Source organism: Triturus cristatus, chromosome 9, assembly GCF_964204655.1.
Source record: "Triturus cristatus chromosome 9, aTriCri1.1, whole genome shotgun sequence".
In the NCBI taxonomy this organism is placed as follows: domain Eukaryota; kingdom Metazoa; phylum Chordata; class Amphibia; order Caudata; family Salamandridae; genus Triturus; species Triturus cristatus.
In genome coordinates, this window is record NC_140592.1 from 323,686,369 (window position 1) to 323,709,360 (window position 22,992).

General features: G+C 41.2%; 1 protein-coding gene across 3 annotated transcripts in view; it reads right to left on the minus strand.

The window, feature by feature from the left end:
- The window catches only part of LOC146797845 (acylamino-acid-releasing enzyme-like), a 342,949-nt gene that overhangs the window by 265,376 nt on the left and 54,581 nt on the right, over positions 1-22,992 (minus strand). For all 3 annotated transcript variants that reach the window (XM_085625041.1, XM_085625040.1, XM_085625042.1), the window contains exons 3-4: positions 20,850-20,976; positions 12,912-12,999 (exon numbers count right to left, since the gene is read on the minus strand). In XM_085625041.1, the coding sequence (XP_085481167.1) occupies positions 12,912-12,999; positions 20,850-20,976 (215 nt within the window). The remainder of the gene's footprint in view (positions 1-12,911; positions 13,000-20,849; positions 20,977-22,992) is intronic.

Below are 22,992 nucleotides of genomic sequence, written 5' to 3' on the forward strand. Positions count from 1 at the left end.
AACAAATATTGACTTTCCGGATCTATTGGGACGCTGAAAAAGGCGTTTTTAAGATCAATTACAGTAAAGAATGTTGCTTCGGAATCAATGGCTGTCAATAATGATGAGATATCGGGGACCACAGGGAATTGTGGCACAATACATTTGTTTAATTCGCGCAGATCAATAACCAATCGATATACTGGCGGGGCCTTTGGATCTGTTCGTTTAAGAATCGGAATTATTGGTGAATTACATACATTGGAGTCTGTTTCCACAACCACTCCTTGGGCAATGAGCTCGTCAATGATTTGTAGTAAAGCCACTACAGCATCTGGTGGTAACTTGTATTGTCGCATTCGTGGTAGTACCACTCCTGCCTTTAATGTGACTCGATATGGTGTAATATTCATGCAACCAACATCAGTAGGGCCTTGTGCCCATAGATGTGTAGGTAAAGTCTGCAGTCGGGGGTCCATGTCTCTAGATACATAGTGACCTTTAAAATCACGTAAAAACAATCTTACTCCTTCCGGAGAACAACATATTATAGCTCCTAGAGCTTTCAATGTTTTTATTCCTAACAGGTTTTCTGGACATGATTTAGTAAGCAATAAATCGGTAGTTCGGGTCAAAGGTCCTATCGTAAGTGGAAGAGGTTGTGACACTTCATTAACAATAGGTTTTCCTGAAAAACCAAGGGAAATATTCTGAGAGCCTGAGAGGGGTGCCCCTGGAACTTCACTACGTTTTATGGTCGTTCGACTTGCCCCTGTATCGAGTAAAAATTTTCTGTCTTGGCCTAACAATTCACTATGTACATAAGGTCCTTCTTGATCTACAGGGATCTCGATAAGGGGTAAGTCAACTTCCCTCTCTAGGCTGGTTCATGCGTATCGTTGGTAATCAGGATAGTCGTACTGTGCGGTCTGGTACAGTTGTCGTGTCGTGGTTTGTGTGGCAGCAACGGGCAGCGCTGGTGCAGCTGGCACAAACTGTACAGACTGGGGTGGAGCTGGCATGGACTGTGCATGTTGCAAGGCTCCTTGTTCATTCTGATCCTGTCTAGGTGGCCGTGGTCTTTCTTTTGTATTACCTATGGCGATATTATGTTTCAAAACTGGACAATCGTGTACGTAATGACCTGGCTTTTTACAATAATTGCATGTCCCTTTTACAGGTCCTGCTGAATCACCGGAATGTGTCATACCCTTTTTATGTCCCTCAGCTGGAACTGTCTGAGAAACTAGCATTTTCATTTTTGTGTCTTTCATGCGTCTGTGTTCATGTTCTTGTTCCTCTCTAATTCTATTGTGATGGTATTGTAACATTTGTAACATTTGTGATGGAGTGTTACCTTGCCAGGTACTCTCGAATTTTAATACTCTATTCTTTACTTGGGGCAGGGCATTTTCCACTAATTTTGTTACAAACAGATGTGGGTATGATTCGCTACTTGCTTTTATGCCACTATTTATACCAAAACATTTTTCAAATCGGGCATAGTAATCACTAGTGTCTTCATCTTGCTTCTGTTTACAGGCTGAAATTGTACCCCAATCTTCCTTTTTCGTAGTTAATAAACGTGGCAGTACCTGTACTAATAAACCTGGTAGTGCTTTAGTTTTATCCCCGAGTCCTGCTCCTGCAGTTCGGGCCTTTTCTTCTGCTTCTAATACTGACCATTCTATCTTTTGGTCTCCTACCTCCCACTCCTTTTCCCTGAGTTTCTCATAAATGCCAGCAGGCATCAATACCTTTAATATTGTCATAATGTCGGGATAGGTATACTCTCCCATGAGTAGCATGTCTTTAATTTCTCGGTGAAAACCCGCTGGATCTTTGTCATGACTGGGTACCACTTTCTTCATTTCTAACAATTCTATTTTTGATATGGGCGTATATACAAATACGCGCTTAAACTCGTTGTCCTCGCCCTTTATTGGGTGCACTTCTCGTAAGGGATTCTGTCTATCCATGTAATACGTGGTTCTTTCCTTGATGGGCAATGAGACACGGTCTGAACATACAAAAAGAATATACTGCTTTCTTGATTCTAGAATTTCTTTAATTAATTTAGTACCTGAACCTCTCCATCTATTCATGAGTAATTCAGTCAATATATCAGGTAAGGGACCAGGGTCCGAATGCTGACTCTGATATAGTATAATGAGTTGTTGAATCATATAAATCCCAGCTAACCGCTGTTCATCCGGGGTGAGATTCAAAAATGCGCGTGCTACTGTATCATCACTATATTTTCCGGGACTGTCAACCCAATGGACAGCTGACCTGGCTAATTCTTGTTCATCCATAGAATCGAGGAAATGATAACCCCTTCGTTCTCGGAGTAATTTGTCAGCTGTTTGGAACGAATGCTCGTTAGACCTTATATGGACTATGGGTGTTTGAAATTTTCTGTTATTTTCTAGACACATCGGACGTATCGGATCAGTAAGACATCTAGTACTATTACAAGATCTTCTTCTACCTACATAGGCTATAGTTTCTGACTGTCCTGTGGGCAGTCCTGATCCTTCTTCCTCGCTTTGATCGAACTGGTCTACCGCTAATCTTTCTTCGTGTAGGCGTTCTATTTCTTTTCTGATCTTTCGGCACATGGCTATTATACAATTCTGCTTATCATGTCTTCCTTCTGATATATTCTGACTCCATCTGGTAAGAATTTGCATTGCTTCCGGGTCTACCCCTGGTCGGTCTTGATTTCTGATCACACAATTTATGAGGAAACGTAACAGTTCCCCCTGTATTTCCACTTTCTGGTATTCCATAGCTCTGTTAATACATTCAGAATCTCGTCCGGTTTGGACAAAATGATATATATTATCTAGATGTGCAGTCATTCCTGGTAATTTCCCTAAATACACTGCGGCTCGTCTGATACGTAATGATGCTAGGGTCATTTCGTCCTCTTTGCCGGGCACAGGGTCATATCTACAATCTATAAGGAGTTCCTTAAGCGTACGGGCATTTATGAGTTTGGGGGTACGTGAGTGTGCTGACTCTTGAAAGGTAAGTTTATTTATTCTGGGTGGCGTAGAGAAAATGTTACTAGCACCTCCCGTAGCCCCATCTGGGGTGTCGGGTGTGAAAGGATTCGTTGAACGTGACACAGCAACTATAGGTGTGGACACAGCTATAGAAGCAGCTGTAGGAACAGATGTAGAAACAGATGTGCTTGTCGGAACTTGTGACACGATCTGTTGCTGTAGGGATACGGGTACTGGGTCTTGGCGTTGAACCTCCCTGATAGGCGGTCTATGTGGGGCGGAATTAGCATACTCGGGAGCTGCATCATCTAAATATGAGGAAAGAAAAACATCTTCTGCGGTTCTAGGATGCCCCTTAGGATGTACCTTTATTGGAAATAATGGGGTTGGCAAGTCTTTTGGTATTTCTGGAGTAGCCTTAGGTAATCCTTCAGCCAGAAGGGGATACATACCATTCATAAGGGCATTTCTTTGTCTGTCTACTTGTTCTGATTTCACTCGTGCACCTTCTTCAATTAATAGATTTTCTCGGACTTCATTTGATTTTTCTTTACTCTTCTCTTCCTGTCTACGTGCTTTTTCTGTTCGTCTATGTGATTCTTTACGCCATAATTCAATGGCGTCTTTCTGTGATTGTCTAGCTTTCCTTTTCCATAATTCTTCCTCTACTTTCACGATGCACTCTGCATCCCAGGTCCCCGCTGCGGGCCACCTCTGACTTTCTGGTAATTCCTTGGTGTAGTCTACCCATAGATCAAGAAATAATATGGCGTCTAGGCCATGTTTGTGATACATGAAGTACCCTGGAGTGTCCCTAGGAGGAATGGGAACAGCTTCTTCGAGTACCCCTTTTCTAGTTGTGATCTGTCTTAGTTTCGAAAAGAGTGGCATATTGAAAACTGATCTGATACTTGATTTTGAACAAACTTAATACCATAAACACAATAATGAACAGTCATTCATACCACAATATGCAGAACGTACTTAAAACATTTAACATTTAACATTTACCTGAACAATGAACAATGATGACGATCTAAGGAGAACTTAAATCACTAAACATAATACTCGACATTTACTGAATTATATACTTGATATACTGCTAAACAGTACAGATACACTGCTGAAACAGTGCAGACCGGATTTGTGTACCCAAACCCGTCTTGACCGGCACAAACTATGTGCACGTCAGAAAGCCTCCCCAGTAATGGTACTCACCGGGTAGCTCGGAAACGGAAGGCCTCGGAAACTCGACTGAACTTGAACCGGATTGGACTCGACTCGAACACTTCGGACACTGGACTCGACTTGGGACTTCGGAAACTGGTGGGCCTCTGTATACCTCGGATCTTGTTCTCTCAGCTAGGCTCTGGTCGGGATACTTCGCACTTCTCACCGCCTCGTCTGGGTGTTGATCGCAGCCTCAGTCGCCCCCGCTTGACCGGAGGGAGATACAGGAAATCCTGCTGGTACGCGTTATTGTCCGTCCAGCTGTGGCAGGAGACTGGGCCTGCAACTCACCGCCGGCGCGTGAGATGAGAAAGTGTCCCTGTTCGGGCGCCATTCATGTGGTAAATAATTTTCATTACCTGGACTTAATTTGATACGGAAACATAATAAAACAGCTCAGTAAAATGAGAGGCAGAATCCGTGGTATCAGAGGTTCGGAATGGGCTTTATTCCAATGAACGATTATAATCGGTTGCTCCAAGTTCCATCACCACGGAGGTTCAGGAAGTGAAGTACATACTTTATTGACAAGAAATGACTTTTATAGTACATACATTACAATGAAGCGAATGCAGTAGGCGTAACAATTGATAAGGAAAATGACGATTCATATGCGTAACCGAAAATGGGTGTAATAAGGAGTAAAAAGGAACATAATTGGTTATGATGTCATATATAGGTGGATCTATAAGATAATACTTGGCATAGATGCGCGCGCAGCAACATGACGTGTGATTGACGTGCAACTGGGGGTGAAGGGGACTTGACATTTAGCTCTACATGTGGAGACGAAAAGTCTGGGGGGTCAAGTCAACCTAATCCCAAATCATATCTAACATCCTATGTTTAAAGAACTATGTTATCCACAAAAGAAGGACTCTCGGACAGAATCTATTCTATACTGACTGTGCGTGCGTGTACAAGCGTCTAAGTGTCTATACTAAATGCGAGGGGGTAGGAATATTCCATGGTAACAGGACTATGAATTACTTGCATAAAGACAGAGAAGCCGGGCCTTTTGCTCGGTAGCTGGAAGAATGTTTACTTGAACTACTAGACAGGAATGCATCGGCTAAGGGGTGAAGCAGATAACTCGAAGGTGAAATACAGTTCTTGGCAGAGAATAGGCTGATGTCAGGCTTCGTGAGCCGCGCAGAGAATGAGACAAAGTTCATGGTCACAGATGCAGGCTCAGACTGGAGTTTTCAGAGGCAAAAGGCAAGAAGAGTTCGATGACAGAATCAGGGCCTACTTGCCTGGACTGTAAAATGGCATAAGTGAACCATATAAAGGCGGTGGCCTTTCGTACTTAGGAAGGGAATATCCGGCCCATTTATGGCGGATCAACAGAGGACATGTTAACGGTGGACGCACATGTATTTGCGTCTTCATAACTGGAACTGGAGGGAACATACATGTACTTGTAACATGCACATAGAACCGTTGGGGTCCAAGATAGGGGACATAACTGACCAGAAAAATCCATATTTCCACAAGGCGATTTCATGTAAAATCGATTTTATGGAATATGGTACTGAGAAACTGTTTCACCTGAACTGATTAAGGGAATATCAGTTGCCATTTTATGGAAACCAATTCACAGAATGTTTTTTCTTCTCGAAATTGGCTTTTGCAAGCTTAGGGTTCAAGGGGTGCCTGCAAAGGTTCCAGGTCTTTCTTTTGGAAACATTTTTGTCTGAGGCATTTATTTCATTGCTCTACTTCAGGGAACATTATTTAGGATTTATATTTTTTACACAATCAAGCAATTACTTTAGATGCTTTTTTAATTTCCTGAGTCATTACCAACACTAAACATCATCCATCCCTAAATCCTCACAAGCTCTAAACACCATCTATCCCTTCCCCCTAAAAATGCTTCAACAAGGCTAAACTACACCCATCACTGCCCCTTAAACCTTGCCCGTCACTGAACTATAAAGGCCCTTCCTACCTCTAAACTTCAACAAATACCTGAACCCTAAAATCCCCTCACCACACTTAAAGTACCCATCCCTAATCGTAAATCTCCACCCATTCCTGAACGTTAAAAGCCCTTTCTACCCCTAAAGTCTACCCATCCCTGAAACCTAAAACCACTCACTACCCTTAAACTCCAGAAATTCCTGAATCCCAAATACTCCCTTTCTACAACAGCCCAGCCATCCCTGAACCCTGAAAAACCTGCACCACTGCTAAACACCACCCATCCTTGACTGTGAACAGCTCACCATCCCTAAACTCCAACCATCCCGAACCCTAATAGCCCTTTCTACATCTAAACTTCACCCATCCTCAAACCCTTAAAAACCCTCACAATCTGAAACTCCACCCATTCCTGAACTCTAAAACTCTTCCTGCCCATACACTCCACCAATTCCTGATCCCCTAAATCCACCCACCAGCCCTAAAATCCACCCATTCCGAGACCACAAACACCCTTCACTGCCCCTAAACTCCACCCATAACTGAACCCCAACAAACCCCACCAGCTCTAAACTCCACTCATCCGTGAACCCTAAAAGCTCATCACCCCTACACATCATCAATCCCTGAACCCCAAAACACTCGTACTTCCCCCCAACTCCACTGAAACGTAATGTAATTTTGGATTTTTCCTTACAATTATCTTTCCATATAAAATGCTTATTTTAACTTACAATTTAATTGTATTTCCGTAAAATTGCCTTACCTTAAAACTGTTTTGCCAAAATGTGGTTACTTTCAATGTGGTTTTTCAGTTTTCGTTTTTCCATTAATTCACATACATCACTAAAAAAACACATAAGTACGGTGCAGAAGTGCCCTTCGCCCTATTGTCTATTCCTGAGCCCAAAGAAAAACACATAATTTTGTTTAAGAACAATGGCTCACAATATTCAATAATTAGTTCATATTGAAAAAGACAACATCCAAAACACTATGACCCGTGCGGGTCTTCATCAGGACCAAAGAGGGGGCAACCTGACTGGAAGGTGGTCTAAGCTGAAACACCTGTAACGTTAAAAAAGGGGGGAGTGTGAGGATGTTGACCTATTTAAAACATAATTAAAAGAGGAAGGTATCTAGTGTCAATCACATACCTAATTGGTTTTGAATCACAGGAATTTTCGGGATACCAATAAATGGAGGCCTTGAAGTCATAGGTCATTTAGTTCGTTCTGGGTGAAAGAAATCATACTGAATTCAATTCAAAGTATCAACGGAGACCTACAACGAGAGAATTTTATATCAGAAAACCGTGAAAAATAACTCTAGGGGCCATCAGACTGAGGAGAATAGGCTATGGCTGCCGTGTGTAGGTAGTAAATAAGCAGGAGTGACATCTTACCGCATCGGGAACCGTTGGCGGTGTGTCTGACGTTATGCCGAAATTCGTGCTGTGAACGATGTATCTGCCAGTTATTCCGAATTATTCGCCGATACACAGGAGTGAATCAAGGCTAAAAACAAAATCGAGGGGCATGGTCACTAAAACCTCAGGCTGAGTGGGTTAAAGATCTACGGTGTGAGTATACGGGTAGTAGAGACTTACCCAGCAAACACAGGAAATGTGTAGAGTCACGGAGCGTCTGTCTCCGTTCGCGCCTCAGTGCGAAATGAGCTCGACCGCGGATTAGTACGGTTACCGGGACAAACGTATGCGGGTTAATGACGGTAAGCCCGGAAAGACTAAACTAAGTCACAACGGGGTTGGAGCGGGGGTCCTAATAAGTGTATGCAATTTCTGTGGTGAGAAGAACAGATCAACATAACCTCTTGAGCAACAGGAGCGTATATCTCCGTACTGGCTCCCAAAGTAACGCCGCTGTTACGATCTAGTTACCAAGACAACTGATATCCATGTGTTGGATAATTAACATCGTGACATACACTGGGAAGGACCCATTACCAATTGGAGCCCTTAACAAAAAACAGATTGGACACATTAAATTACAACATTTTGGATGTACACGTGAGGTAACTTAATGACATACAGACAATATATAAACCAACAATGTAGGTTAACAAGTCATATGTCCACATATATTGACAATTTAAAAACAGTAATGCATTTATCAAGCAAACCGGTGTCCATGTACTCTTGAACAATAATTAGTGCTGATTAAGGAGCCCTTTATACAAGGACTAAATTATTGTGGGTATAGGACCACTAAAGGAGGGATACAGTCTATCTGTGATTCATAATGGAAACTTGTTTGTTGGTTTCCTCAAGTTCGTTCAAGCCCCTGTTGACCGTGTCTAAAGAATGGATCCATCTATATTCCCGTTTGTACAGAATATCAGTGAAGTCCCCCCCTCTTAGGTTGGGTTTTACTTTTTCCAGAACCCACCATCTTAGGCTGTCTGCTGTATGTTCGAAATTGGTGAAATGTTCTACTAAGGGGGCACCGGGTGTCTTGCAGCGAATGCGGCTGCAATGTTGAAGTATCCTGCATTTAACCTTCTGGACAGTTTGGCCTACGTATAAAAAGTTACAAGGACAAGCGATTACATAAATAACCCCAGATGTGTTACAGTTGCTATGTTCTTTTAGTTTGTAGATGTGGTTGTTATGTGAGAATTAGTTGATGGTTCTGGTTAAGGCACAAGCTTTGCATGAACCACATTGATGGTGTCCCATAACCGGGGTACCCCATAGTGTAGTCTGTCCTACCGTCTGACTGGGAGGTAGTAGGGATTTGATCAAATGATCCCTAATATTTTTTCCTTTTCTGACGGCGTGTAGACGGGTGGGCATGTTCCCTAGTTCGTCAGCCACTAGGTGCCAATGCTGGTTAATGGCTTTTTTAATGGCATTACTTTTAGTATTGAACGTAGTCACACAAACCAAACGTTCCTCATTGGTCTTGTCTTTAGTTTTAGGGGTTAACAAAAATTCCCTGTGGTTGTGCCACGCACGTTTACGTGCTTTCTTCAGGAGTCTGATTGGGTAGCCACGATCTATCAATCTGGACAGTAGGGCTGCTGATTCCTCCCAGAAATGTTCTTTTTTTGAACAATTTCTACGAATACGTAAAAACTGTCCAAAAGGTAAATTATCACGTAAATTGCGGGGATGGTGGCTTGAGTAACGCAGTAGTGTATTTCTTTCACTGCTTTTCCTAAATAGTGTTGTGTATAGTTTACCTGATTCCGGGTCTGATTTGATTGTGATGTCAAGGAAGTCGATATTAGATCTACTGTAATTCATCGTGAATTGTATGTCAGGTGAACATGCGTTCAACCAAAGGTGGAATTTTTTAAGATCCTCTTCATCACCTCGCCACAGGAATATAATATCGTCGATGTATCGACGCCACAGTACTATACACTCACTATATGGGTTTAGTGGATTGAGGACATATTGATGTTCAAATTCACTCATGTAAATAATGGCCAGATTTGGGGCGAAGCTTGCCCCCATCGCCACGCCTTTAGTTTGTATAAAGAATTGACCCAGGAAGGTGAAAAACGCATGTTCACCTGACATACAATTCACGATGAATTACAGTAGATCTAATATCGACTTCCTTGACATCACAATCAAATCAGACCCGGAATCAGGTAAACTATACACAACACTATTTAGGAAAAGCAGTGAAAGAAATACACTACTGCGTTACTCAAGCCACCATCCCCGCAATTTACGTGATAATTTACCTTTTGGACAGTTTTTACGTATTCGTAGAAATTGTTCAAAAAAAGAACATTTCTGGGAGGAATCAGCAGGCCTACTGTCCAGATTGATAGATCGTGGCTACCCAATCAGACTCCTGAAGAAAGCACGTAAACGTGCGTGGCACAACCACAGGGAATTTTTGTTAACCCCTAAAACTAAAGACAAGACCAATGAGGAACGTTTGGTTTGTGTGACTACGTTCAATACTAAAAGTAATGCCATTAAAAAAGCCATTAACCAGCATTGGCACCTAGTGGCTGACGAACTAGGGAACATGCCCACCCCTCTACACGCCTTCAGAAAAGGCAAAAATATTAGGGATCATTTGATCAAATCCCTACTACCTCCCAGTCAGACGGTAGGACAGACTACACTATGGGGTACCCCGGTTATGGGACACCATCAATGTGGTTCATGCAAAGCTTGTGCCTTAACCAGAACCATCAACGAATTCTCACATAACAACCACATCTACAAACTAAAAGAACATAGCAACTGTAACACATCTGGGGTTATTTATGTAATCGCTTGTCCTTGTAACTTTTTATACGTAGGCCAAACTGTCCAGAAGGTTAAATGCAGGATACTTCAACATTGCAGCCGCATTCGCTGCAAGACACCCGGTGCCCCCTTAGTAGAACATTTCACCAATTTCGAACATACAGCAGACAGCCTAAGATGGTGGGTTCTGGAAAAAGTAAAACCCAACCTAAGAGGGGGGGACTTCACTGATATTCTGTACAAACGGGAATATAGATGGATCCATTCTTTAGACACGGTCAACAGGGGCTTGAACGAACTTGAGGAAACCAACAAACAAGTTTCCATTATGAATCACAGATAGACTGTATCCCTCCTTTAGTGGTCCTATACCCACAATAATTTAGTCCTTGTATAAAGGGCTCCTTAATCAGCACTAATTATTGTTCGAGAGTACATGGACACCGGTTTGCTTGATAAATGCATTACTGTTTTTAAATTGTCAATATATGTGGACATATGACTTGTTAACCTACACTGTTGGTTTATATATTGTCTGTATGTCATTAAGTTACCTCACGTGTACATCCAAAATGTTGTAATTTAATGTGTCCAATGTGTTTTTTGTTAAGGGCTCCAATTGGTAATGGGTCCTTCCCAGTGTATGTCACGATGTTAATTATCCAACACATGGATATCAGTTGCCTTGGTAACTAGATCGTAACAGCGGCGTTACTTTGGGAGCCAGTACGGAGATATACGCTCCTGTTGCTCAAGAGGTTATGTTGATCTGTTCTTCTCACCACAGACATTGCATACACTTATTAGGACCCCCGCTCCAACCCCGTTGTGACTTAGTTTAGTCTTTCTACCCTTTCCGGGCTTACCGTCATTAACCCGCATACGGTTGTCCCGGTAACCGTACTAAGCCGCGGTCAAGCTCATTTCGCACTGAGGCGCGAACGGAGACAGACGCTCCGTGACTCTACACATTTCCTGTGTTTGCTGGGTAAGTCTCTACTACCCGTATACTCACACCGTAGATCTTTAACCCACTCAGCCTGAGGTTTTAGTGACCATGCCCCTCGATTTTGTTTTTAGCCTTGATTCACTCCTGTGTATCGGCGAATAATTCGGAATAACTGGCAGATACATCGTTCACAGCACGAATTTCGGCATAACGTCAGACACACCGCCAACGGTTCCCGATGCGGTAAGATGTCACTCCTGCTTATTTACTACCTACACACGGCAGCCATAGCCTATTCTCCTCAGTCTGATGGCCCCTAGAGTTATTTTTCACGGTTTTCTGATATAAAATTCTCTCGTTGTAGGTCTCCGTTGATACTTTGAATTGAATTCAGTATGATTCCTTTCACCCAGAACGAACTAAATGACCTATGACTTCAAGGCCTCCATTTATTGGTATCCCGAAAATTCCTGTGATTCAAAACCAATTAGGTATGTGATTGACACTAGATACCTTCCTCTTTTAATTATGTTTTAAATAGGTCAACATCCTCACACTCCCCCCTTTTTTAACGTTACAGGTGTTTCAGCTTAGACCACCTTCCAGTCAGGTTGCCCCCTCTTTGGTCCTGATGAAGACCCGCACGGCCAAGGCTTACATATCCTTAAGGCCAACAAGACGGGTCGAAACGTCGACGCCCACCCTTAACTACCTGGGACACATATTCATTCCTCCGTGCAAGACCATCAACGGGGTCTATGTTTGAAATATATTGAATATTTTGTACCTAATGAATGTGACCAGGTTTCTTGGACTCTGGACGGTGAATCACAACCAATCCACATTGCCTAAAATTAATTGAATATTCTGACTACTATGTAACTTTTCATTTCTTGTCTTATTCACTCACTCCTTTATCACTTTCCCTTATTGCACGTCTCCCTTTGGAGCAACCTCGTTCTGTTCTAATACTTAAATGGCTAAAATAAACGCATGTATATAATTTCATAGTGTTTTGGATGTTGTCTTTTTCAATATGAACTAATTATTGAATATTGTGAGCCATTGTTCTTAAACAAAATTATGTGTTTTTCTTTGGGCTCAGGAATAGACAAACTAATTAACTAAGCGAAGCATATTGTCTCAGATAGATTGATCACTTGTCAAGGACCATTGTTTTTGGTATTAGCTATTCACCCAGGTCCTTTTCACCATGGGTTACCCCATTTTTGTAATTGCCGTCTTCGCCCTATTGGGCAAAGTAACCTCGGTCATTGATGGCTACATTGGCCAGTGAAAAAATTTAATTTTGGAACGGGGTATTTTGTAGAAAATGGGCACTAGAAATTATATTGCAAAACTGCACCGGCATTGGTGTGCAACTCTAGTAACCAGTGCAATCTATGCAATTCAGCCCTCTGTGTTTAATAACATCAGTCTATGTTAGATATGTTACTGCAAAGAAGTGGCTTTTTTGTAGCTCTCCTTTTGCACATTACAAATTGTGCATTAACTAATGAACTTCAGTTCAGTGGAAAAAACAGTTGAGCAGAAGAAAGAGAATCATAAACTTCTTTACCTCTAGAAATTCCTTCTGCTCTCCTCTGAGGCGGATACTTCTTACAACAGCCTTGGTCTTACCACTGGGTGATTCTCTACTCAGCAGCCTGCGGGTCAGAAGGCAAAAGCATCCAATCAGACTTACAGAATGAAACACAGTTCATCAATGACAATGGGATTTCAACTTATCTACCATTCATCCTACTGTATTCACATATCCTTCAGATCAGGACATTTATGCTAGGTATATTAACTGAGGCCCAAAAAGGTAACAGTTAAAGTTATTAAAAAAATGAACTTTTGTATTATTGTCTATAAACTGACATGAGGTTGGCTGCACGTTTTAGTGTGTTTAGTAGTAAATTATAAATAAGAGGATGTATTGAAAACGTTTTCTTTAAACTGACCTAAGAACATCTACTAAATTGAATTGATCTTCTGCAAAAGAAAGGACCATGCATACAAATATTTAATATTCTTTATGTTTTTTATGGTGAATGATTCAGTTTAGAAATAGTTAGACAAAATTGTTTTGATGACCATGTTCTGTGAAACCCCATGTGGTGTTCCGGATGGTGCCGGTGATTCGGGTGGATTAGAAGATGTGACCTGTGGTAGTCAACTTCAAAAGGCAGTAGGCACTCTAAAGATCTCCACATGTATTCATTCATATATGTTGGATGATGGGGAAACAAGGGTACAGCTTTAAATAGAATGTGACCAGGCGAAGGTCTTGGCAGAAGTTTGGGGTGGGGGGCAGAGAGAGAGCTGATAGACGGGCGTACCACCAACTTCAATAACAAATAAAATAGACAATATCCAGTATTGGCCAGTGTGGTGAATTTTCTTGAATACTGCAAAGCTGTCTGGGAGAGATATGCCCAAGTGTTTATGTGGGAATCAGATGTCAAGTGCTTGCTGGGAATTATCTCGTAGCACATGCTTTTCGCAAAGGCTTTACCTTGCCATATGACTTGAAGGCTTCAGAGACCAGGGCTAGTACGCTTCTCTGCTCAACATCTTTGAAGGCTGAGTCGTCTGCCATGAAATGGCTTGGGCAGCATACAGCATATTATTTATAAACTGTAAAATAACAAACAAGCCCGAAGCATGGCTAGTCCACAGGCACTCAGCTGCTGGGCACCCCAGGAGGCAACTAATCCCTCTTCCTGCTAAACAATCTCTTAGACACAACACTTCTTCAGTAAAGCCCTTGTGGATGATTTTAACTGAAAAAGCTCAATAATATGAGCAGGGAATCAAAGGCATCAATGGATTCCAGTCTGCTTAAATTTTCAGTTGAGATTTAGAGCCCATGAAACAACCTAAAACTGGCACATGTCCATTTATTTTTTGAGTCCCTCGTTCCACTTCGTATTCCCAAAATGGAGCTTTCACACGTCGCATTGTTTGCTCTGTCTTCTGTTTTCCTCTAACCTAATCACTGGCATCCATTTTTCTGCAAGACTTTCAATTCCAAACTTTTAGGCAAGAAAGTATATAAGCTTTTAAACAGTGGAATGAGTACCACACGTTGAGGAATGGAACTGCATTTTTAGTATTTGTATTTTTTGTCTTTGTATTTATGAAGCGCATCAATCATCCCGAGGGATATCACGGCGCTTGAAAGCATTGTCCTGCAATAATAGTGAACAAATGGCCCAGCAGACTGGAGTAGGAACCCAATGTGCAAGCTGCAGGTATCATTGTTTACAACCTAGAGAACAGTGTCATTTTCAGCTTCTTTCTGAATTACATATAGTCGTCAATGCGGCGAAGGTCTAGGGGGAGTTCATTCCAGTGAACGGCCGCCAAATTGGAGAAGGATCGACCTCCTACTCTGGTTTTCTTAATACGTTTAGTTTTGGCTAGAACGAGATTGCAAGATCTCAGATCTCGTATGGGAGTGTAAAATGTAATTTTGGGCAGTAAAATTCTAGGGCCAAGCTTGTGTAATGCTCTACGTGCATAGCACATGAGTTTAAACTTGGCTCCCTGCACAGGCAGCCAATGAAGATCCTTCAGGCACTCTGATGCCGAACTATACTTGCTTTTATTACAGACAAGTTTGTCGGCAGAGTATTGAATCACCTGTAGTGGGGAGAACAGGTAGTCTGACATGCCCACATAGACCGCGTTCCCGTAATCCAACCTACTGGAGACTAGTGCCTGAGTGATGGTCTTACGACAGTTCAAAGGGATCCAAAGAAAAAGTCTTTGTAAAAGCTTTAACATGGCAAAGCTTATACCTCTCAGTGATTTGACTTGGTCCTGTATGGTAAGTCCGTTGTCTATGAGGATGCCCAGGTTTTTTGCGACCCGTTTCGGTTCCGGGGCATCTCAAAGTGTCTGAGGCCACCAGGTATTGTTCCAGATTAAGGGCCATATGTAGGTAGCCTCACATTTACCGATTCATAAATACCGAATTTTACCGATTCGGTATTTATGAATCGGTAAATGTGATGTAGGTAATGATTCGGTAAAGATTACCGAATCGGAAAAATTCGGTAATTATGAATCGGTATTTACCGATTCGGTAATGAGGCATACCTTCCCATTGATTCCTATGGGCCTGGAGGCCCATAGGAATCAATGGGAAGGTATGCCTCATTACCGATTCGGTAAATACCGATTCGGTAATGGGGGAGCATATACAAGGGTGGCAGGGTGTCACATTGACACCCTGTTGCACCCCTGAATCTTGCATGTGTGCACATGTGGCGCACATACATGCCCTAAGGGCATGTATGTCTGCCACATGGCACTCTTAAATTGCTTTTTGCAAGGTATTCGTTACTTATCACCAACCTGTATTTGGTGGTAAATAACGAATTCTTAATACTAATTTTCACTCTGTAGAGTGCTCCCTACATTGCATTTCTGGATTCGGTATTTACCGAATCGGTATTTTACCGATTTCTTAATTTCCGATTCGGTAAATACCGAATCCAGAAATCAGACCCCTACATCGCAAATGCCTAAATACCGGTCGGTAACCGGATATTTACCGAATTTCGGCCGTTACCGACCGGTATTTGGCTTCCTACATGAGGCCCTAAGTGAGCTCCTTCAAAGAGCAGGATCTCAGATTTCTCAGTATTCAGTTTCAGGCAGTGTTCAGTCATCCAAGCTTCTGTTCCTGACAATTAATTAAATTGTTCCTACAGTCCTTGTGCCATCCTACGAAAACAATTAAAAGCTGAGTATCATCAGCATAGGAGCAGATATTAAAGCACCATTTTCAGCCTATCTTGGCCAGAAAAGAGACATATGTTACAGCAAAAAAATGATGGACGGAATGCTGACAACGCAATCATTCTCCCCCAGTCAAAATATCTGGGTTAAAACCATCGTTCTTTTGCCCACTACGCCACCCCAGTTTGGACCCAGCCATTTGCAAATCAGTCTTGACCCTTTGCCCCATGGGAACAGTCCAGACCGAACTGCCAGGCCAGGTCCTCCCTGGACCAGAAACAAGCATCCTGGGACCGGTTTCAGGGTATGTCACCCTTCTTCAGCCAGGCTAGCTTGAATCCAGTAGCACAGTGAGCAAGGGACCCACGTCTGGGCCTACCCATTCCACTTAGGGCAAAAAGTGTTACAGCAAACAAATGGATGCTTGTTTCAAGTCCAGGGAGTACCTGGCTTGGCAGTTCAGTCTGGACTGTTCCCATGAGGCACAGGGTTAAGTGTGATTTGCATATGTCTGGGTCCAAACTAGGGTGGCGTAATGGGAAAAAGAACGATGGATTTAACCCAGATCTTTTGACTGGGGGAGAATGTTTGCATTGTCAGCATTCCGTCCATCATTTGTTTGCTGTAACACTTTTTGCCCTAAGTGGGATGGGTATGCCCAGACGTGGGTCCCTTGCTCACTGCACCACTGGATTCAAGCTAGCCTGGCTGAAGAAGGGTGACATACCCTGAAGCCGGTCCCAGGATGCTTGTTTCCAGTCCAGGGAAGACCTGGCTTGGCAGTTCGGTCTAGACTGTTCCCATGAGGCACTGGGTCAAGAGTGATTTGCATATGGCTGGGTCCAAACTGGGGTGGCATAGTGAGCAAAAGAACGATGGATTTAACCCAGATCTTTTGACTGGGGGAGAATGTTTGCATTGTCAGCATTCCGTCCATCATTTGTTTGCTGTAACAGAGAAGAGACATAGGCATTAAAGAGAAGGGGGCTCAGAGAAGCTTCCTGCGGGACGCGATAGTTAATGCTTTTTGAGTTAGAGGAAAATGGGCCCATTTGGACTCTCTATGTTCTATTTCATAAAAAAGAGCTAAACCATTTAAGGGCTTTCGAAGGAAACCCCTTTTCATGTAGAATGTGTACTAGAAGGTCATGGGATACAGTATTGAACGCTGTGGACAAGTCCAAAAGGATCAAGGCGGCAGCTTTGCCTTGGTCCATTATGGATCTAATATTGTTCAATAGGGCAGGAAGTGTGGCTTCTGTGCTATTTGAAGCTCTGAATCAAGTCTGAGATGGGTCCTGGAGCTCATTAGTTTCTAAGAAATGAACCAGTTGTTTGTTGACCAATCTCTCTAAGACTTTGTGGGAGATCTGTCGGTAGTTTGCAGGGTTGTGGACCTCCATTCCGGCTTTTTTTAGCAATGGAAATACGATGGTCTCTTTCCAGATGTCCGGGAAGACTGCAGAATCCAGGGATTTGTAAAAAAAAAAATGTGGGCAACATACGGACTTCAGACCGTTGCAAGCCGAGAAAAGATAAAGTGAGGGCATGGGCCGAGTGGGGGTCACGACTTGACCTCAATCATGGCTTTTGCTACCTGTTCCTCTGAGAAGGGGGTCAAATTGCCTAAGTGAGCGTGTGCTTTGGGGTGAGGGGCCATGGTGTCCCGATCCGGTTCGTCGGTGGATGGTTGGTTTTAAAAGAGGAGTACATTGTAGAAATGTTGTCGATGAAGAAATTGCTACCTCTGGCAAAAATATTGTAAGTTCCATGAGGCACTTATAAGATAAAATGGGATTTTAATAAGTAAACTAAGGTTCAATATATTGTGTAGTCTGTCAACAAATGTAAAGGAGGCGGGAGAGTTGAGCTGGATCAACCTTCCAAAATACACAGCCTAGACACTGTGACTGGCGACACTAATCGGAAGTTCAAATGTATGCACAAAAGGTAAAGTCTTCTAAATCTATTTTGTAGGCTGATCTTATAGGCATATATGTTCATTGGTGAAACAGAACATCTCCACAAACCCTCTATCCATCATAGTCATGGGTTTAGCCTCCTCAGGGTTAGCAAGAGCAATATAAATACAATATAATGCAATACAATGGTTGTATTTAATTATATCGAGCACAAAAAATTGTGCTACCAAATACAATAGCTAGAATATCTACTACTAAAATAATGTGAAGTTCAGTATATAGAGGTAAGTATAGATTTGTTATTCCTAACTCTGCATGTCTTGAAGATATATACAAAACAAAGGGAGCTGCCAGTGCTGCCCATTATTTAGCACCTATTTATATTCCAAGTGTGGTCATTAAAACAACACACTGATGACTTCTTTTTCTGTCAGATTTAATCTTCAATCATTTGGATTTATAAAAAACAACACATAACACTACATTGTGCCCCAAACAAAAAACTCAACTTGAAGTGATAAGCATTATTTGTTATATACAAAATTCATTTTTTTGAAAGAGAAGACGCAAAAAACAGCTGAAGACGGTGGTATGGACCTTCTCTGGTGCAGGTATGTATGAGGTACTCTCATTTCATACGACTATTTTCATTCAAATCCCATACTAATTACCTCTTCAATTCTTAAGCAAGGGAAATTAAATTATTTTTTCCACTCCTGCATGTTGAAATTGAAGAATGGTAGGGCAAGTCCCCTAACTGCTCAATATACTACTCCTTAGACAATATGCGGTTTTGAAACACGTTTAGAATTTCTAGAACAGCAAGCTGCAAAGTGTTTTTGTCTTTTTTTAAGTTTCAGCCTGGGAACTACCAGTGGTCAGTTTCACAACAGGCTAAAATCATCGTGCCAAGCACTCCACATTGCCTAGCTAGTGATTGGATTGTAGAAACAGAAATACATTTATTAATGTTCTGTCTATGTTATTCATCTGCCAGATGTAGTTGGCTACTACCAATATTTTGAAAGATGGGCATACAGACTGTAAAATTAGTTACATTGATATGTAACCAGACCTCCACAGTGCATATAATGTATGACCTTCCAAGACATTTATTGTACTAATGGAAAAGATGCAATAAAGTTATGAAATTGATTCCATACTTGTTCTCTTCATTCTCCACTCCAATGCACATTATCTATAGACATATTTATATTATAGTCTCTAGGGTAAAGCTTATCTGTTTAAAAGCAGTGGAAAGGTTTATGTAATTAATTTCACAAATATTCCCCCTCATTTTAAACTGTAGTTGTTTTGTATTTTGTTGGACATTGTTATATGAATTGTTCATGATGAATTATTCAACCTTGATTTAATATACTGTTACTGACTGATAATGTGTTACCATTTTGTACTGTTTAGATGTGATATACATTCAGTATGTTTTTACTCAAAATAAATGTTCGTTGATGATGGCGATGATGATGACCTAAATAAAGTTACAGGTGCAAGTATGGATGCTATATGGCTTTATTGAGTATTTACATTTGAACATCATGAATTAGGTTTACAAAGTTGGTCTGCAATGCCAGCCCCTAACCTCCTCCCTACAATACCTAAGAATCATTAATATGATTCTGTTCCCAAATACACACAAAGAGGGAAACTGGTGGGATAGTGAGGAAAACAAAATATCTGGACTCAAATCAACAGGAGGCAGAGTCTCTCTTGTGGCTGATGATTAGAGCATTTGATCACAGGGCTGTATTGGGTAACCTTAGGTCAAATTGCTGCAAAACACATCATGCCATCAAATAAAAAAATTGTGAAACACAACTCAACTCAGTATATTAGGCAAACAGTTTTTTGAGGTCTTTCCTGCTTCTCCAAAGATGCAGATGCTGATGAGCTCAAAGGTGACAAGGATGCAATACTAAAAAAATAGGAGAAGCAGAACGGAACACTCCGGCACAAAGAGGTAAGTTAAGCTAAAAGTCCAAGGTTTGAATATAAGGAGGACCAAGGGAAAGAACAAAACAAATGTGAAGGAGGACGCAAACAGGGTGCTGACTGGTATTAACAAGTGGAACCTTATAAGGCACAAGACATTTTCAGATTCACAAATCTTTTTTAAGGTTACCTCTAGAAGCCTGTAACTGTTGCACGTGTCCATGTGCACCCAGAAATATCAGAGTGAATTCCCTAAAATAGAAAAATCTACACCCAGGCATAGTTGTAAACCACTGGGTGAATGTTTACTTTTTTAAATTAAGACACACAGACTAGTAATTGTCCAGTTTGATTCACATGTAAAACTCTGTTTGGATTAAATGAAGATGTACCTTCTAAGAAACAGCAATATTGAGCCCTACTAAGCCAATGTAAGAATCACAGTCCTTAATATTTCAAATGGAAATCAAGAATAAATGTGTCACCAACTAATAAAAGATTCATTAATTCAATAAGAAAATGAATTTACGTATGCAAATATTCCACAACTTTAAAGACCACATGCATAGAAATCACAGCTTTGGGCAAAAGGTAAAAACAGAAATGCCTTATGGTGACCGATGAAGAAAGTGAAAGATCCCCATGCTTGGAGAGTAAGCAGGAGAATATTTATCTTTTTTAATTCAATTAGAAGCCAATTTCATCTTGGTCTACATAGGCCACATCCTCTCTGTGTTCAGTTTCTTAAAGTGACAGCTATCATTCAATCATAGTCTGTGCTGGGTAAGCATCACAATTCCATTCACAGGAACATGCAGAGGTTAAACATGGGCTCCAGGCTTACACAGGGTAGAGAATAATGTATCACGCAACAAGGAGAGTCTGCTTACTCGCTATCATTTTCGACACAATTTCCTACTGGTACAGTGTTGAATATAGTTCTTCCATCACAGAATACAGTGTACTGTCTGCTATACTTCACACGCTTCTTCTGCTCCAGATCTCGCTGCCACCATTCTGTATGAAGAAAATTTGTTTTCGTGTCAGGTTTGATGCATGTGATTTAATAAAGCTCACAATGTCCACAAAAGCTAATCTTGACAAAGCAATTGGTTTCAACCACCTTTACATTTTAATGTAATGTATAATAGCATTAGTATTTAAAACAGTTACCACTTTAGTTCTTTAAAAATATATGCTTTTTTAAGGCTTAAATTCAACATGAATGTTTTAAAGGTTCCATTTCTGTGGTGAAACTGCTATCCAGAGTGATCATATTTGTGTGATATATTCATACTATGTACCTATTTTAATTTGTTAGGGAGTGCCTCACATCTGCAGGCATGCAAATATTTCCCCACACAAGTTAAATGCAGCCTCACTAGCAAAAACATGTTCTAAATCTTATTGTATACATGTATATTGTTTGTGTTTCTCCTTTATCTGAGTCTAGGGTAGCATCCTGCAACACAAAGGTACTAGAAATTACCACAAATAACTTCCAATTTAATTAACTACATTTGGCCATTGGATTGATGAGGCCCATGTCCATTGTAACATAATTACAATTTAGAAGATTCGAAATAATATCATCAATGCATTTAATTGGACCAAAGAGACAATGTTTCCCTTGGACAAGAAGTGCAACAACAATTTGAAGTATGGTACTTTAATTTAAATTATAGTATCTGCACAGTTATGAACTTAATCCCACAATAACAGAACTGAATAATTAGTCAGCTTAATCACAAAAAAGTAATATTTAATAGTTGTTCCTTAATCAATAGAAAAAAAGTGAAAGGTGCTCGATGCTCAAAGTGGTTATTCACACGTGAAAAGTAATTGTTAACATTAAAAGATATGTCTAAGAGAGATAACAGGTTGTGATCCGAAACTAAGGCAATACATTGTGTGTGTGTGGGGGAGAGGTGATAAAAGAAATGAAAATGTATTTTGCTTTTGCAGGCAAGAGCTTCTCCTTGAAATATTCTTTGAAAAGTTTTTGTTTAATATATATATTTTTCTTATAAACAATGGCAACTCTACCTCGGGGTTTAATAGTTACATGGTAAGAAGTCATGTAGTGTAGGATTAGAAGATCTCTGTGACAAAGTCTTAACTAGGAAAATGAAGTCATGATTATGAGTTTCACAGCGATCAGCAGTCTGAAGGTGATGTTTTGCTACTAACCTCACATTACATGACATAGCCTTCAGATTGTGCATGGAAGATGACCTAGAAGATGATGTGGAAGGACTAAGTGGCCAATAGGCTGAGCCTTTGTTCAGAGGAACATTGAGGTATATATTCTCAGATTTTAGAGAACTTTTGGTAGCATCAGAAAGAATATAACATGGAAAATGTCAGTCATAAGATGGCACAGCACTATGTGGTTATGAAATCACAACATATAAACATAGGGCGCATGAGGGAGAAATATCATCAGGGATAAAAAGGCGATACAGCAAGCTATTAGACCATCTAGAAGGCATTAAGAAGGTTGTCATAATGTCAAAGTCATAATATGGTACAGCACTGTGTGGTTATAAAGTCACAAAGTATAAACATGGGACACAAGGGGGAGAACATCATCAAGGATAAAAAGGCTATTCAGCAAGTCACTGGATCTTCTAGAAGGCATTAATCAAAAAGGGAAATGTAGAAGTTAGTGTGCGTGTTGAGGTAGTTGTTGAGGAGTAGAGAAATCGAGGTCACGTTTAAAGAAGGGAAAGGAGGAATTGCAACGGAGGACTTTGGGTAGCGAGTTCCAAATCTTCGGAGCATTACCTGAGAATGAGCGAGTCTCGGATGTTTTCTTCTTGAAGTTGGGGGCAATGAGAAGAATGAGCGTTGGAGCTTCTCAGAGTTCGAGCTCTTCCAGTTATTGAAATTCTGGTTTCTTGGTATTCAGGGCTCTTTGTATGAAGCGCTTTCTGGGTGGCGCAGGCTGTCTTGAAAAAGCATTTTCCTTCGATGGGAAGCCATTTAAGACTAATGAGGGCAGGAGAGGCTGCCTGATCCCTGGTCAAAAGC